This window comes from Artemia sp. Qi Xiang Cuo, chromosome 21 (genome assembly GCF_049724085.1).
Source record: "Artemia sp. Qi Xiang Cuo chromosome 21, ASM4972408v1, whole genome shotgun sequence".
Lineage (NCBI taxonomy): Eukaryota > Metazoa > Arthropoda > Branchiopoda > Anostraca > Artemiidae > Artemia > Artemia sp. Qi Xiang Cuo.
In genome coordinates, this window is record NC_142814.1 from 23314468 (window position 1) to 23329822 (window position 15355).

A 15355-nucleotide genomic window follows, 5' to 3' on the forward strand; every position below is an offset into this window, starting at 1 on the left:
GTTTTTGTGTGTGTGTAAGTTTTGGCGTGTGTGTGTAAGTTTTCGTGTGTGTATGTGTAAGTTTTTTGAGTGTGTGTGTGTGTGTGTGTGTGTGTGTTTGTGTGTGTTCATGTGTTAGTTTTTGTATGTGTGTGTGTGTGTGTATGCGTTAGTTTTTGTGTGTGTGTATGTTTTGGCGTGTGTGTGTGAGTTTTCGTGTGTGTGTATGTGTAAGTTTTGTGTGTGTGTGTGTTTGTGTGTTTGTAAGTTTTTATGTGCATGTCAGTTTTTGTGTACATATAAGTTTTCGTGTGAATTTGTAAGTTTTTGTGTGATTCCCAAATCATAATTTTCTGAAATGACACACCTATGAAAGGCTAAGAAATCTAGCTTAGAAAGGTCAGAAATAGCAAATTAACCATCCCAAATCATAGGTTTCAGTCAACACACACCTACGAATGGCTATGAAATCCTGCTCAGAAAAGTCAAAAAATATCAGCCCAAACACCCCCAAATCATAGGTTTCAGACATCACACACCTACGAAAGACTAAGAAATCCGGTTATGAAAAGTCAGAAATAGCAAATTACATATCCCAAATCATAGGTTTCAGACAGCATTCACCTATGAATGGCTAAGAAACCTAGCTCAGAAAAGTCAAAAATAGCAAACTAGTCATCCCAAACTATATGTTTCAGACAACAAACACTTCTGAAAGGCTAAGAAATCCAGCTCAGAAAAGTCAAAAGTAGCAATCCACCCACTCCAAATCATAGGTTTCAGACACTACACACCTATGAAAGACTAATAAATACACCTCAGTAAAGCCAGAAAAAGAACAACACAAACACCAAAACAAGGTGTACTGACACCTAAAAAAAACTAAAGACTAGGAAAACAGGGTCATAAAAGTCGTAAATAGAAAATTAAACATCCCAAACTATTGGTTTCAGACAACATTCACCTACGAAATACTAGAAAACCTTAGCTCAGAAAAGCCTGAAATAGCAAACTACACATCCCAAATCATAATGTTCTGACAACACATACCTATGAAAGGCTAAGAAACCTAGCTCAGAAAAGTCGAAAATAGCAAACTACACATCCCAAATCATAGGCTTCAGACACTACACACCTATGAAAGTCTAAGAAATCCAACTCAGAACAGCCCGAAATAGTAATTTACATATCCCAAATCATAAGTTTCAGACAGCATTCACCTACGAATTACTAAGAAACCTTAGCTCAGAAAAGTCTGAAATAGCCAACTACTCATCCCAAACTCGAAGTTTCAGACAACAAACACCTATGAGTGACTAAGAATCCTAGCTCTGAAAAGTCCAAAAAGCAAACTACACCTTCCGAATCATAATTTTCTGAAAGGACACACATATGATAGGCTAAGAAATCTAGCTCAGAAAAGTCAAAAATAGCAAATTAACCATCCCAAATCATAGGTTTCAGTCAACACACACCTACGAAAGGCTAAGAAATCCCGCTCAGAAAGGTAAAAAAAATAGCAACCCACACACCCCAAATCATTGGTTTCAGACACCACACACCTACGAAAGACTAAGAAATCCGGTTATGAATAGTCGGAAATAGCAAATTAAATATCCCAAATCATAGGTTTCAGACAACACTCACCTATGAACGGCTAAGAAACCTAGCTCAGAAAAGTCAAAAATAGCAAACTAGTCATCCCAAACTATAGGTTTCAGACAACAAACACCTATGAAAGGCTAAGAAATCCAGCTCAGAAAAGTCTAAATTAGCAATCAACACATCCCAAATCATAGGTTTCATAGAACACAATTCTATGAAAGACTAAGAAATCCAGCTCAGAAAAGTCAAAAATAGCAAACTACATATCCCAAATCATTGGTTTCAGTCAACACACACCAACGAAAGACTAAGAAACCTAGCTCAGAAAAGTCAAAAATAGCAAACTATTCATCCCAAACTATTGGTTTCAGACAACATTCACCTACGAAATACTAGAAAACCTTAGCTCAGAAAAGCCTGAAATAGCAAACTATACATCCCAAATCATAATTTTCTGACAACGCATACCTATGAAAGTCTAAGAAATCCAACTCAGAAAAGTCAAAAATAGCAAACTACACATCCCAAATCATAGGTTTCAGACACCACTCACCTATGAAAGACTAAGAAATCCAACTCAGAAAAGTTAAAAATAACAAACTGCATATCCCAAATCATAAGTTTCACTCAACACACATCAACGAAAGGCTAAGAAACCTAGCTCATAAAAGCCTGAAATAGCAAACTACTCATCCCAAACTATTGGTTTCAGACAACATTCACCTAGGAAATACTAGGAAACTTTGGCTCAGAAAAGCCTGAAGTAGCAAACTACACATCCCAAATCATAGGTTTCAGACAACACACATCACCGAAAGACGGGTGCTCGGGGAGAGCCTTTGTGGGTCGGTGGGTCCCTTGAGGGTCGGTGGTCCTTTGGGAGCTCGGGGGGACCTTGGGGGCCGGGGGGTCGGGCTTTGGGGTCGGGGGTTGGCAGTTGGGGGTCGGGGTGGGCCGGTGGGGCGCCGGTGGGGCCTTTGGGTGCCTGGGGGACATTTGGGGACCGGTGGAGGCCTTTGGGACCCCGTTGGTCCTTTGGGAGCTCGATGTGCCTTTGGGGGGCCCGGGGATGGCATTTGGAGGTCTGGGTGGGCCTTTGGGGCGCCGGTGGCCCTTTGGGAGCTTGGGGGGCCTTTGAGTGTCCGGGGGACAGTTGGGAGCCTGGGGGACATTTGGGGCCGGGGGGGGCCCGTTGGGGGTGGGGGTGGGCGGGGGGGGGCCCGGTGGTGGGCCTTTGGGAGTTTGGGTGGCTTTGAGGACCGGGGGCTTCCTTCGGGGTTGGGGTAGGAGGATTGGAACCCTTTGGGGTTGGGTTAGAGGACCTCACAACACTGTTCAAATGAAACTTGTGTATTATAACGACCACACTTAAATTCTCTTCTAAAATCTCTTCAAAAATCTTCTTTTAAAATGTCTCTATCTGTTTCGCCGAAATAGTTCCATAACCTGTCTAAAACGGTTTCGCCCAAATAATCCTTAAACGTAAATTCAGCGTGTTCCTTTGTTATTGGCATCTCTGCGCTAACGCATTTCAAATTAATATGAAACCTTTTCGCGCGCTAAAACAATTCATCGCTAAGATGTTTCTTGACTAATTGTTTCCATGGCCTTTGTTTATTAATATCCTTTGGAGTTCGACCAGTAGAACTGTTCCCGAGGCAAAGACATTAATGATTTGGATCTATTCCTGGAGAAATGTTTCTAGGCGAAAATTTTTAAAGTCTGACAGATGATGTCATTGATTGATTGATCTGTCAAGAAAGGGGAAATTAATTTGTTGTTTCTAAGGGGAATTATTTATTCACGATAGGTGATTTCAGGTCGACAGCACAGGTGTTCTGACTCGTGACTACACCACGTGGTTTATGGTTTTCTCAGTGAGAAAGTTCCTGTTTTTCAAATTTTCACTGACAAAAACCATAAAAAATCCATAATTTGATGTTGACATCCGAGAAAAACATCAAATAAATCGAACAACACACATAACCATCCATGAAAACAACCATAAATGTAATAAAATTCATGGTTTTTCAATTGAGCAAATTCCTGTTTTTTCATTCTCAGTGACAAAAACCATAAAACAGACATGAATTGCTGTTGACATACATAAATGTGACAAAGTTCCTGTTTTTTAAATTCTCACTGACAAAAACCATAAACCATCCATAATTTGATGTTGACATCCGAGAAAAACATCAAATAAATCGAACAACACACATAACCATCCATGAAAACAACTATAAATGTGACAAAATTCATGGTTTTTCAAGTGAGAAAATTCCTGTTTTTTCATTCTCACTGAGAAAACCATAAACCACGTGGTGATCGTCGCGCTGGTACCCCCTCCTCTACTTACAGATGCTGCATTATAAATCTCCAAAAATTGTAAATTTTTGGCAGTCATTCAACAAAACTAGGTCATCAACTTCATTTGTGGTCTCGAGTATTCGTAATCATTCCCTTGTCCGTAAGAGAAGAAATTCATTTCTACCATCTGTAGAAGTAAAAAAGGTTCATTGGATATCATTTATATTTGTAGGATTTAGTGGCCAGGAACTTTTGCTATATCTTTATGGAGAGAGGGCTGCAGTCATATCTGCAGTCCATGGGTCAAAGTTGCTACACCCTTTCAAGGAGCCTTTTGTCTAGAGGTGTAGTCAAATTTAGTCCTTTATTAAAACTGTGGTTGATATTAAAAAAATTGAATTTCTCACCTAACTATTGAAGTTGGTTAATCCAATCGATCAAATAAAGCTAAAAAGTTGATGTCAATATTCCTTTATGATCTACAGATAATATCTATTCAAAAAAGACACATTTTGTTTTTATATTTGAGGCTGTGGCAAGGAGGGAATTCCTACTTCAAAGCCGGGCCAAAGGCTCTCAGGTTTGCAAGTAATTAATCCTTGTATAATTTTTATTTTCAAAAAATTACAACGCGATGAGAACATAGAACAAAAACCATTTAATCAGTTAAACTTACTTTCAAAAAATCATTGATTAAAATGAGAACTGATATTCAAACACATATATTTATTAATGTCGTTACCAATAATTTTTACAGATCATATATAAGGATTTAACTTTAGTAGATAATTAAGAAATATAATTCGGAAAACAATCCCTTAATGATCCTAATTCGACAAACTATGAAATATGTCTGTATGTGCGATACTCAGAAAGGGTGGCAGGGGAGGGTTTTGGGCTCCTTGAGCTGAACCGATTTCAGCAGTTCGGAACATAATCGAACTGGAAGAGACAATATAATGATTTAACTTTCTATTTTTCCATGATGTCAATAGAAAGTCAAATCTAGTCCTTTATTAAAACTTTGGTTGATATTAAAAAAATTGAATTTCTCACCTAACTATTGAAGTTGGTTAATCCAATCGATCAAATAAAGCTAAAAAGTTGATGTCAATATTCCTTTATGATCTACAGATAATATCTATTCAAAAAAGACACATTTTGTTTTTATATTTGAGGCTGTGGCAAGGAGGGAATTCCTACTTCAAAGCCGGGCCAAAGGCTCTCAGGTTTGCAAGTAATTAATCCTTGTATAATTTTTATTTTCAAAAAATTACAACGCGATGAGAACATAGAACAAAAAACCATTTAATCAGTTAAACTTACTTTCAAAAAATCATTGATTAAAATGAGAACTGATATTCAAACACATATATTTATTAATGTCGTTACCAATAATTTTTACAGATCATATATAAGGATTTAACTAATAGTAGATAATTAAGAAATATAATTCGGAAAACAATCCCTTAATGATCCTAATTCGACAAACTATGAAATATGTCTGTATGTGCGATACTCAGAAAGGGTGGCAGGGGAGGGTTTTGGGCTCCTTGAGCTGAACCGATTTCAGCAGTTCGGAACATAATCGAACTGGAAGAGACAATATAATGATTTAACTTTCTATTTTTCCATGATCCTTGATTAAGCTGGTAACCAATATTAAATTTTTAATTTTTCGATCAAGTCATCAATGATTAGCATTGATTATATCAAATAATTTAAATAACGCTGAACAGTAAAGAATTAACATTCCTGAAATTATACCCGAATAATCGTAACGCAAACATGGTGTAACATGACTTGGGTTCCTTTATCGGAAATGAGATTTGGGGCCTCTTGACAAAAACATACCGACTATTTTTTTTTTCCATAGCACATCTTAGATAAGATGATATTATTTCACTTTGATGTTCCATTTCTTTTTTGAACGCATGGTTTAAAAGCTCTGTTTCTTATTATTGGAATTTTTACCTTTTTTTACTGGTACCTTTACTGGTTTTACTGGTTACCTTTTATTACAATAAATATTTCAGATGACATATTAAGGTATTAAATAGTTTGGTTCAAGAAAACAGAATTTGGTAAATAACTTAACAACTTAATTGGTCAATAATAATACTGAGCATTCGCTTAATGAGAAATGCGCGATTGGAAGAGGGAAAACTCACTTTTGGCTTTTTAGTGATTCAATTTTTTTTTTTTTTTTTTTTTTTTCAGATCAATGATGCAAAAAGGTATGTCTCAACCCTGGAACGAAACTCTTGAGGATATGATTGGCAATGGGACAATGTCAGCTGCACCTCTGATGAAGTACTTTGAACCCTTACACGAATACTTGAAAGACATAAATGAAGCAAATGATGAACGTTGTATTGGATGGGGTATGTAGAAAATAGATAGAGAATATATCGAATTGTTTCATTTCTGAAAAAAGGTGACAAAATCTCATACACATTATTATTGTTTGCATATAACAGGTTGTGCGCTAATTGCTGTAGACTGCGCGTACGTGGAAGCAAAATCGAGGTGTATATAACTAACTTGTCAAGAACGAGATAGTGAAATACTTAAAAAAAAAAATTTTTTTAAGCTTTGACACAGATAATTAGCAGGGCCTTGGATTTCTAGAAGGGATTGGAAGGTGGCTGAAACTATAAAAAAAAAATCGAAGGAGAATGCTGAATTTTGTAAGACTGATGACATATTCAGTGGCAGAAATGGGGTGGAAATCTTTGAGACTATGCCACCGAGTGACAATTTTATGTGACGATTCCTCGAGGAAAGAAAGAACACATCAATGGCTAAGGATTATAAAAGACCCTTTCCCTTCATTTCCAGATGAGAGATTATAAGTTTCTGGTGAACGGATTTTTGCCCTGAAGATTTAGATGCTGCATTTTTGTTTTTACCAATTTCTTCAAGATACTTTTGACTTGTTTGAAAATTCCCAAGTTTTGCTTCGATTATTTCAGAAATCAGAAATCATTTTTTAAAGAAATCTTTCATAGTCGTAGATAAAAATCACAAACTAAATGTCGCTTTCATTTACAAACCTAGTCCTAAGGCATTTTGTTATAGGCACTGATAAAAAATGACAAAAATGAATTGTTAAATCGACTTGTTCTGCAAAACACTGGCATTGATTTGTTCTTCTTTCTGGTATTAACTACTGAGTTGGCATTAGGGGGTATAAAATGTCGATGCTTGGGGCTAGCAATTAGAAAATGCCTGGGACGCATTATCAACTGAAACCTGCGATCTTTTAGAGTTTGAATCTTTAAAGACTCAAGAGCAGACTTATAATCTGCAATTTTTTTTTTCCAAGGAGGTAGTGTTAACTGCTCTTTTTTGGACTCCAACCACATCATCACTTAGATATTCAATATTATGAATCTGAGGCCTCCAAAAGGGACATGTGAATTCTATTATGGGACGTCTGTGTGTTAGATATGCCGTTTTCAGCTGATTCACTGTGATACCCAAGCGGTGCATTGAAATCAAAGAACGTAGTGCACAGTTGCCTTTCTGGACTAGCCCTTGAACATGAGCACTAAATGAGCAATCAGCGCTAAAATTAACTCCCAGGACTGTAGCTGACGATACAAGCGGAAACCAGGGAGTTGGGCAAACAAGATCTTGTTTCAGCGGATTAAATCTTACGATTTTGGTTTTGTTGATCTGCAAACTATTTGTACCACATTCTTTTTCGAACTCTGTTAGAAGATCAGGGCTGAATTGGGGTATAGCTTGGGTTGTATCTACTGTGAACTTAAGAAGCGGAGATAGATTGTCTACGTATTTGAATCGGTCATCCATGTTGTCCATAACGTAATTAATTATTACAAGGAAAAGTAGGGCGACTAATTTGGCGTCTTGAGGGGCTCCACATGTAATCTTTTCACAGTCAGAGTCGAGATCACCGGGAAAGAGGGCGTAGACTCGCTGGTACGGGAAACGTAGGAAATTAATCAATCTGTTTACATATGACCATTCTTTCAAGATTCGTAGCAGCAACGAGGTGCTTAATCAAATCAAATGCTGTCCTGTAATTAACGAGTAGCAAATCAACGAAAGCGTCTTCAGATTTGAGCCATTGTACGATCAGGTGGTAAAGCCTAACTAAATACACTGTGGTACTACACCCTTTTAAACAACCATTTTGGTACGGGTTAAGTGAATCTGCGACTTGTGACAAAAGTTCACGGTAAATAAAGGACTCAGTGACTTTGGAAAAGTTCGGCGTGATTGAAACGGGTCTTACTGATTACAGCTTTTGGGATGCTTCACCTTTGGAACGACATGTACATAAGCTTTTTATCAAAGGCTGGGGGAACGACCGATCATTAAAGCACTGATTAATGACCGAAGTTAGAGGTTTCGCAAGAAATATAGCGTATTTACTCAATAGTTTTACTGGCAACTCGCCCGGTTAGGAAGCACAGTTATTTCGCAGTTTCTGTATCTCTGTAAACATAATACTCATAAGCTTGCTTTATTTCATCACAATTACAGTCTTCTATCAGAATATTCAACTCGACTTTACTCAATGATAGAAACGTGGTACAGATTTCGGTAAAAAAAAAGAATTGACTTCTTGTGCTTATATGAAAGTCCCATCTGTTTGAAAGTCCCATCGAAAGTCCCATCCGTATATGAAAGGGACTGTCCCCTCCTCAACGCCACGCTCTTTACGCTAAAGTTTGACTCTGTCTTACAACTTTATTTTTAAAACAATAAAAAAAACTTTAGCGTAAAGAGTGAGGCGTTGAGGAGGGGACAGCCCCTTTCATATACGGAATAATTTCTGTTCGTTTTAAGTTTTAATGTCGCTCCTTAATTTCAGTTAAAAAAACTTGTTTTTTTTTATTTAATAGGTTACTGAAACGCTTGCAGTTACAAAAAGGTTATGTTTGCTTCGAAAGCTATTAGTTTAGTAGCGCTTAAACAAAAGCATAGAAGCGGGAGGGAATACTGGAGGACATCCATCCTCGTGCTGCCTACACTACCTACACTATATTTCTGATCGTTTTTTAGTTAATGCAGCTTTTGTTTTGGCTCACCGTCATTGAATAAGTAAAACAAAATTTGCATATTAATTTTACTTTTCTCGTGTTAAATGGCTTTCCAATAAACCAAAACCAATACTATACAGAAATACCAATACAGAAATTATTCCGTATATGAAAGGGGCTGTCCCCTCCTCAATGCCTCGCTCTTTATGGTAAATTTTTTTATTGTTTAAAAAAAAAATAGAGTTGTGAGAAAGTCAAACTTTAACGTAAAGAGTGAGGCGTTGGGGAGGGGACAGCCCCTTTCATATACAGAATAATCTCTGTTCATTTTAATTTTTAACGTGGTTCCTTACTTTCAGGTAAAAAAAACTTATTTTTTTTATTTAATTTTTGAACGTTTTTGAATTGATGCAGGTTTTGATTTTGGCTCACCGTACATGAATAATTACAACAAAATTTTCATATTAATTTTACTTTTATTTGGTTAAATGGCTTTCTCGAAACTTGTTTAATTTTATTTACGAACGTTTTTATTAGCAATAAATATACGTAACTTACGAATTAACTTACGTAACAAACTTCTATATTCATATATTTTTAATACGTTTATTAGGGAGTTCGTCCCCTAGTCAATACCTTGCTCGTTAAGCTAAATTTTTGAATTTTGTTCCAATTCTTTAAAAATGACCCTTAATCACAAAGGCCGTTAATTAGAATAAATAGCTCTTATGAAAGTACTAAAACATCTTTGGCTTAAAGAGCGAGGTATTGACTAGGGGGTGAACCCAATCATATACGTAATATTTTCTGTTCGTTTTAAGCTGTGATGTTGCTCCTTGCTTTCAGTTGAAAAGCTTTTTTTGTTTGTTTAATCTCTGGTCTTTTTTTAAGAATGCTGGGAAATCTGGTGCCCCCTTCATAGCAATGTCCCTTCCCCATGAAACATCCTTCATGGAAAGATCCTCCCACATAACCCACCAACCCACCACCTCCCCCCCACTACCAGAAAAAATCCCCCCTGAAAACGTCTTTATACTTCCCAATAACCAATACCAGTAGAGATGACCCTATAACTCCGATCGCTCACCCCTGCTGCCACCTACAATTTAGTTTAATGCTGACAGTACACCAAATAAGGGCATAGACTCCCACGCCCACACCAAATATGGGCATAGAGTCATTAGGGAGAACACGTGGTTAATGGGGTCAATGACCTAAATTTCCAAGGTCGATGTTCTTGTTGTTGTAAGTGCACGCTCTCAGCGAAATGTATGTTTCATGGTTTTTGTCAGTGAGAATGGAAAAACAGTATTTTTCTCACTTTGCTGTCAGTCATTAATCAAATTGTTTCCGGGCAAAGTTTAGTAATGTCTGACAGGTACTGCTCCAGGAATAGATCCAAGTCATTAATGTCTTTGCCTCGGGAACAACTCTTTTGGTCGAACTCCAAAAGATATTACTAACCAAAGGCCATGGAAACAATTAGGCAAGAAACATCTTAGCGATGAATTGTTTTAGCGCGCGAGAAGGTTTCCTATTAATTTGAAATGCGTTAGCACAGAGATGCCAATAACAAAGGAACACGCTGAATTTACGTTTAGGGATAATTTGGGCGAAACCGTTTTAGACAGGTTATGGAACTATTTCGGCGAAACAGAGACATTTTAAAAGAAGATTTTTGAAGAGATTTTAGAAGAGAATTTGAGTGTGGTCGTTATAATACACAAGCTTCATTTGAACAGTGTTGTGAGGTCCTCTAACCCAACCCCAAAGGGTTCCAATCCTCCTACCCCAACCCCGAAGGAAGCCCCCGGTCCTCCAAGCCCCCCCAAGCTCCCAAAGGGACACCGGCGCCCCCAAAGGCCCACCCAGACCCCCAACTGTCCCCCCGGACCCTCAAAGGCCCTCCCTGTGCCCCAAAGGTCCTCCTCCGGTCTCCAAAGGCCCATCAAGCTCCCAAAGGACCAATGGGGTTCCAAAGGCCCTCTACCGGTCCCCAAATGTCCCCCAGGCATCCAAAGACCCTCCCTGTGCCCCAAGGGACCTCCCAGTGCCGCAAAGGCCCGCCACTGGTCCTCAAAGCCCCCAAGCTCCCCAAAGGGCCACCGGCGCCCCCAAAGTCCCACCCAGAACCCCAAAGGCCATCCCCAGGCCCCAAATGTCCCCCAGACCCCCAACTGTCCCCCCGGACCCCCAAAGGCCCTCCCTGTGCCCCAAAGGCCCTCCCCCGGCCCCCCAAGGTCCCCCGGGCTCCCAAACGCCCAACCGGGGCCCAAACCCCCTCCACCCGTCCCCAAATGTCCCCCAGGCCCCCCAAGGCCCCCCATGTGCCCCAAAGGCCCTCCCTGTGCCCCAAAGGTCCTCCTCCGGTCCCCAACGGTCCATCGAGCTCCCAACCGACCAACGGGGTCCCAAATGCCCTCCACCGGTCCCCAACGGGCTCCCAGGCCCCCAAAGCCCCTCCCTGTGCCCCAAAGGTCCTCCACCGGTCCCCAAAGGCCCAGCGAGCTCCCAAAGGACCAACGGGGTCCCAAAGGCCCTCCACCGGTCCCCAAAGGCCCATCGAGCTCCCAAAGGACCAACGGGGTCCCAAAGGCCCTCCAGCGGTCCCCAAAAGTCCCCCCGGCCCCCAAAGGCCCGCCCCCGGCCCCCAACTGCCCCCCAAGCTCCCAAAGGATCACCGGCGCCCCCAAAGGCCCACCCAGACCCCCAAAGGCCATCCTCGGGCCCCAAACAGGAATTATTTACTGACCTTCAGTTGTTGTGATTTTAAAAGTTCTGCTTTTGTTTTCTAAAATCATCGCCTAAAATGCCTCAAACTGTTTCACCCAAAGAGACACATACACAGAGACACATACACAGAGACACAAACAGAGACAAACACACAGAGACACACACACAGAGACACACACACAGAGACACACCCACAGAGACACACACACAGAGACACACACACAGAGACACACACACACAGAGACAAACACACAGAGACACACACAGGTTATGGTTTACCTTGTCACAGTTACATTTTCTTGATTTTTCAAAGTTCATTTTGAATTTCTTTCGTTGAAATGCAAGAGTTGGAATATTTCAGCAGTGTATGGTTGTGGTTTAACTTGTCACATTTAAATTTTCGTGATTTTTCAAAGTTCATTTTGAATTTCTTTCATTGAAATGCAAGAGTTGGAAGATTTCAGTCGTGTTTGGTTGTGGTTTAACTTGTCACAGTTACATTTTCTTGATTTTTCAAAGTTCATTTTGAATTTCTTTTATTGAAATGCATGAGTTGGAATATTTCAGTAGCGTTCGGTTGTGGTTTAACTTGTCAGAGTTACATTTTCTTGATTTTTCAAAGTTCATTTTGAATTTCCTTTGTTGAAATGCAAGAGTTGGACCATTTCAGTAGTGTTTGGTTGTGGTTTACATTGTCAAAGTTACATTTTCTTGATTTTTCAAAGTTCATTTGAATTTCTTTTGTTGAAATGCAAGAGTTGGAATATTTCAGTAGTGTTTGGTTGTGGTTTACCTGGTCACAGTTACATTTTCTTGATTTTTCAAAGTTCATTTGAATTTCTTACATTGAAATGCAATAGTTGGAATATTTCAGTAGTGTTTGGTTGTGGTTTAACTTGTCACAGTTAAATTTTCTTGATTTTTCAAAGTTCATTTTGAATTTCTTTTGTTGAAATGCAAGAGTTGGACTATTTCAGTTGTGTTTGGTTATGGTTTACCTTGTCACAGTTACATTTTCATGATTTTTCAAAGTTCATTTTGAATTTCTTTCGTTGAAGTGCAAGAGTTGGAATATTTCAATAGTGTTTGGTTGTGGTTTACCTTGTCACAGTTACATTTTCTTGATTTTTCAAAGTTCATTTTGAATTTCTTTCGTTGAAATGCAAGAGTTGGAATATTTCAGGAGTGTTCGGTTGTGGTTTACCTTGTCACAGTTACATTTTCTTGATTTTTCAAAGTTCATTTCGAATTTCTTTCGTTGAAATGCAAGAGTTGGAATATTTCAGTGGTGTTTGGTTATGGTTTACATTGTCACAGTTACATTTTAGTGATTTTTCAAAGTTCATTTTGAATTTCATTCTTTGAATTGTAAGAGTTGGAATATTTCAGTAGTGTTTGGTTGTGGTTTACCTTGTCACAGTTACATTTTCTTGATTTTTCAAAGTTCATTTTGAATTTCTTTCGTTGAAATGCAAGAGTTGGAATATTTCAGTAGTGTTTGGTTATGGTTTACCTTGTCACAGTTACATTTTCTTGATTTTTCAAAGTTCATTTTGAATTTCTTTCTTTGAAATGCAAGAGCTGGAATATTTCAGTAGTGTTTGGTTTTGGTTTACCTTGTCACAGTTAAATTTTATTTATTATTAAAAGTTCATTTTTAATTTCATTCGTTGAAATGCAAGAGTTGGAATATTTCAGTAGTGTTGGGTTGTGGTTTAACTTGTCACAGTTACATTTTATTGATTTTTTCAAAGTTCATTTTGAATTTCTACCGTTGAAAAGCAAGAGTTGGAATATTTCAGTAGTGTTTGGTTGTGGTTTACCTTGTCACAGTTACATTTTCTTGATTTTTCAAAGTTCATTTTGAATTTCTTTCGTTGAAATGCAAGAGTTGGAATATTTCAGTAGTGTTTGGTCGTGGTTTACCTTGTCACAGTTACATTTTTTTGATTTTTCAAAGTTCATTTTGAATTTCCTTTGTTAAAATGCATGAGTTGGAATATTTCAGTAGCGTTCGGTTGTGATTTAACTTGTCACAGTTAAATTTTCTTGATTTTTCAAAGTTCATTTTGAATTTCTTTTGTTGAAATGCAAGAGTTGGAACATTTCAGTAGTGTTTGGTTGTGGTTTAACTTGTCACAGTTACATTTTCTTGATTTTTCAAAGTTCATTTTGAATTTCTTTTATTTAAATGCATGAGTTGGAATATTTCAGTAGCGTTCGGTTGTGGTTTAACTTGTCACAGTTACATTTTCTTGATTTTTCAAAGTTCATTTTGAATTTCTTTTGTTGAAATGCAAGAGTTGGAATATTTCAGTAGTGTTTGGTTGTGGTTTACCTTGTCAAAGTTACATTTTCTTGATTTTTCAAAGTTCATTTTTAATTTCTTTCGTTGAAAAGCAAGAGTTGGAATATTTCAGAAGTGTTTGGTTGTGGTTTACCTTGTCACAGTTACATTTTCTTGATTTTTCAAAGTTCATTTTAATTTATTTCGTTGAAATGCAATAGTTGGAATATTTCAGTAGCGTTTGGTCGTGGTTTACCTTGTCACAGTTACATTTTCGTGATTTTTCAAAGTTCATTTTGAATTTCTTTCGTTGAAATGCAAGAGTTGGAATATTTCAGTAGTGTTTGGTTGTGGTTTACCATGTCACAGTTACATTTTCATGATTTTTCAAAGCTCATTTTGAATTTCTTTCGTTGAAGTGCACGAGTTGGAATATTTCAATAGTGTTTGGTTGTGGTTTACCTTGTCACAGTTACATTTTCTTGATTTTTCAAAGTTCATTTTGGATTTCTTTACTTGAAATGCAAGAGTTAGAATATTTCAGTAGTGTTTTGTCGTGGTTTACCTTGTCAGAGTTACATTTTCATGATTTTTCATAGTTCAATTTGAATTTCTTTCGTTGAAATGCAACAGTTGGACTATTTCAGTGGTGTTTGGTTATGGTTTACCTTGTCACAGTTACATTTTCCTGATTTTTCAAATTTCATTTTGAATTTCATTCGTTGAAGTGCAAGAGTTGGAATATTTCAGTAGTGTTTGGTTGTGGTTTACCTTGTCACAGTTACATTTTCTTGATTTTTCAAAGTTCATTTTGAATTTCTTTCGTTGAAATGCAAGAGTTGGAATATTTCAGTAGTGTTTGGTTGTGGTTTACCTTGTCACAGTTACATTTTCTTGATTTTTCAAAGTTCATTTTGAATTTCTTTCGTTGAAATGCAAGAGTTGGAATATTTCAGTAGTCTTTGGTTCTGGATTACCTTGTCACAGTTACATTTTCTTGATTATTCAAAGTTCATTTTAAATTTCATTCGTTGAAATGCAAGAGTTGGAATATTTCAGTAGCGTTTGGTTGTGGTTTACCTTGTCACAGTTACATTTTCTTGATTTTTCAAAGTTCATTTTGAATTTCTTTCGTTGAAATGCCAGAGTTGGAATATTTCAGTAGTGTTTGGTTGTGGTTTACCTTGTCAAAGTTACATTTTCTTGATTTTTCAAAGTTTATTTTGAATTTTTTTCGTTGAAATGCAAGAGTTGGAATATTTCAGTAGTGTATGGTTGTGGTTTACCTTGTCACAATTACATTTTCTCGATTTTTCAAAGTTCATTTTTGAATTTCTTTAGATTAAATGCAAGAGTTGGAATATTTCAGTAGTGTTTGCTTGTGGTTTACCTTGTCACAGTTACATTTATTGATTTTTAAAAGTTAATT

At 37.7% G+C, this 15355-nt stretch overlaps 1 protein-coding gene across 1 annotated transcript in view; it reads left to right on the top strand.

The window, feature by feature from the left end:
- Positions 1 to 15355, top strand: part of LOC148939355 (angiotensin-converting enzyme-like) — a 402696-nt gene that overhangs the window by 149122 nt on the left and 238219 nt on the right. The window contains exon 13 of the mRNA XM_089107028.1: positions 6112 to 6275. Coding sequence (XP_088963154.1) covers positions 6112 to 6275 — 164 coding nt within the window. The remainder of the gene's footprint in view (positions 1 to 6111; positions 6276 to 15355) is intronic.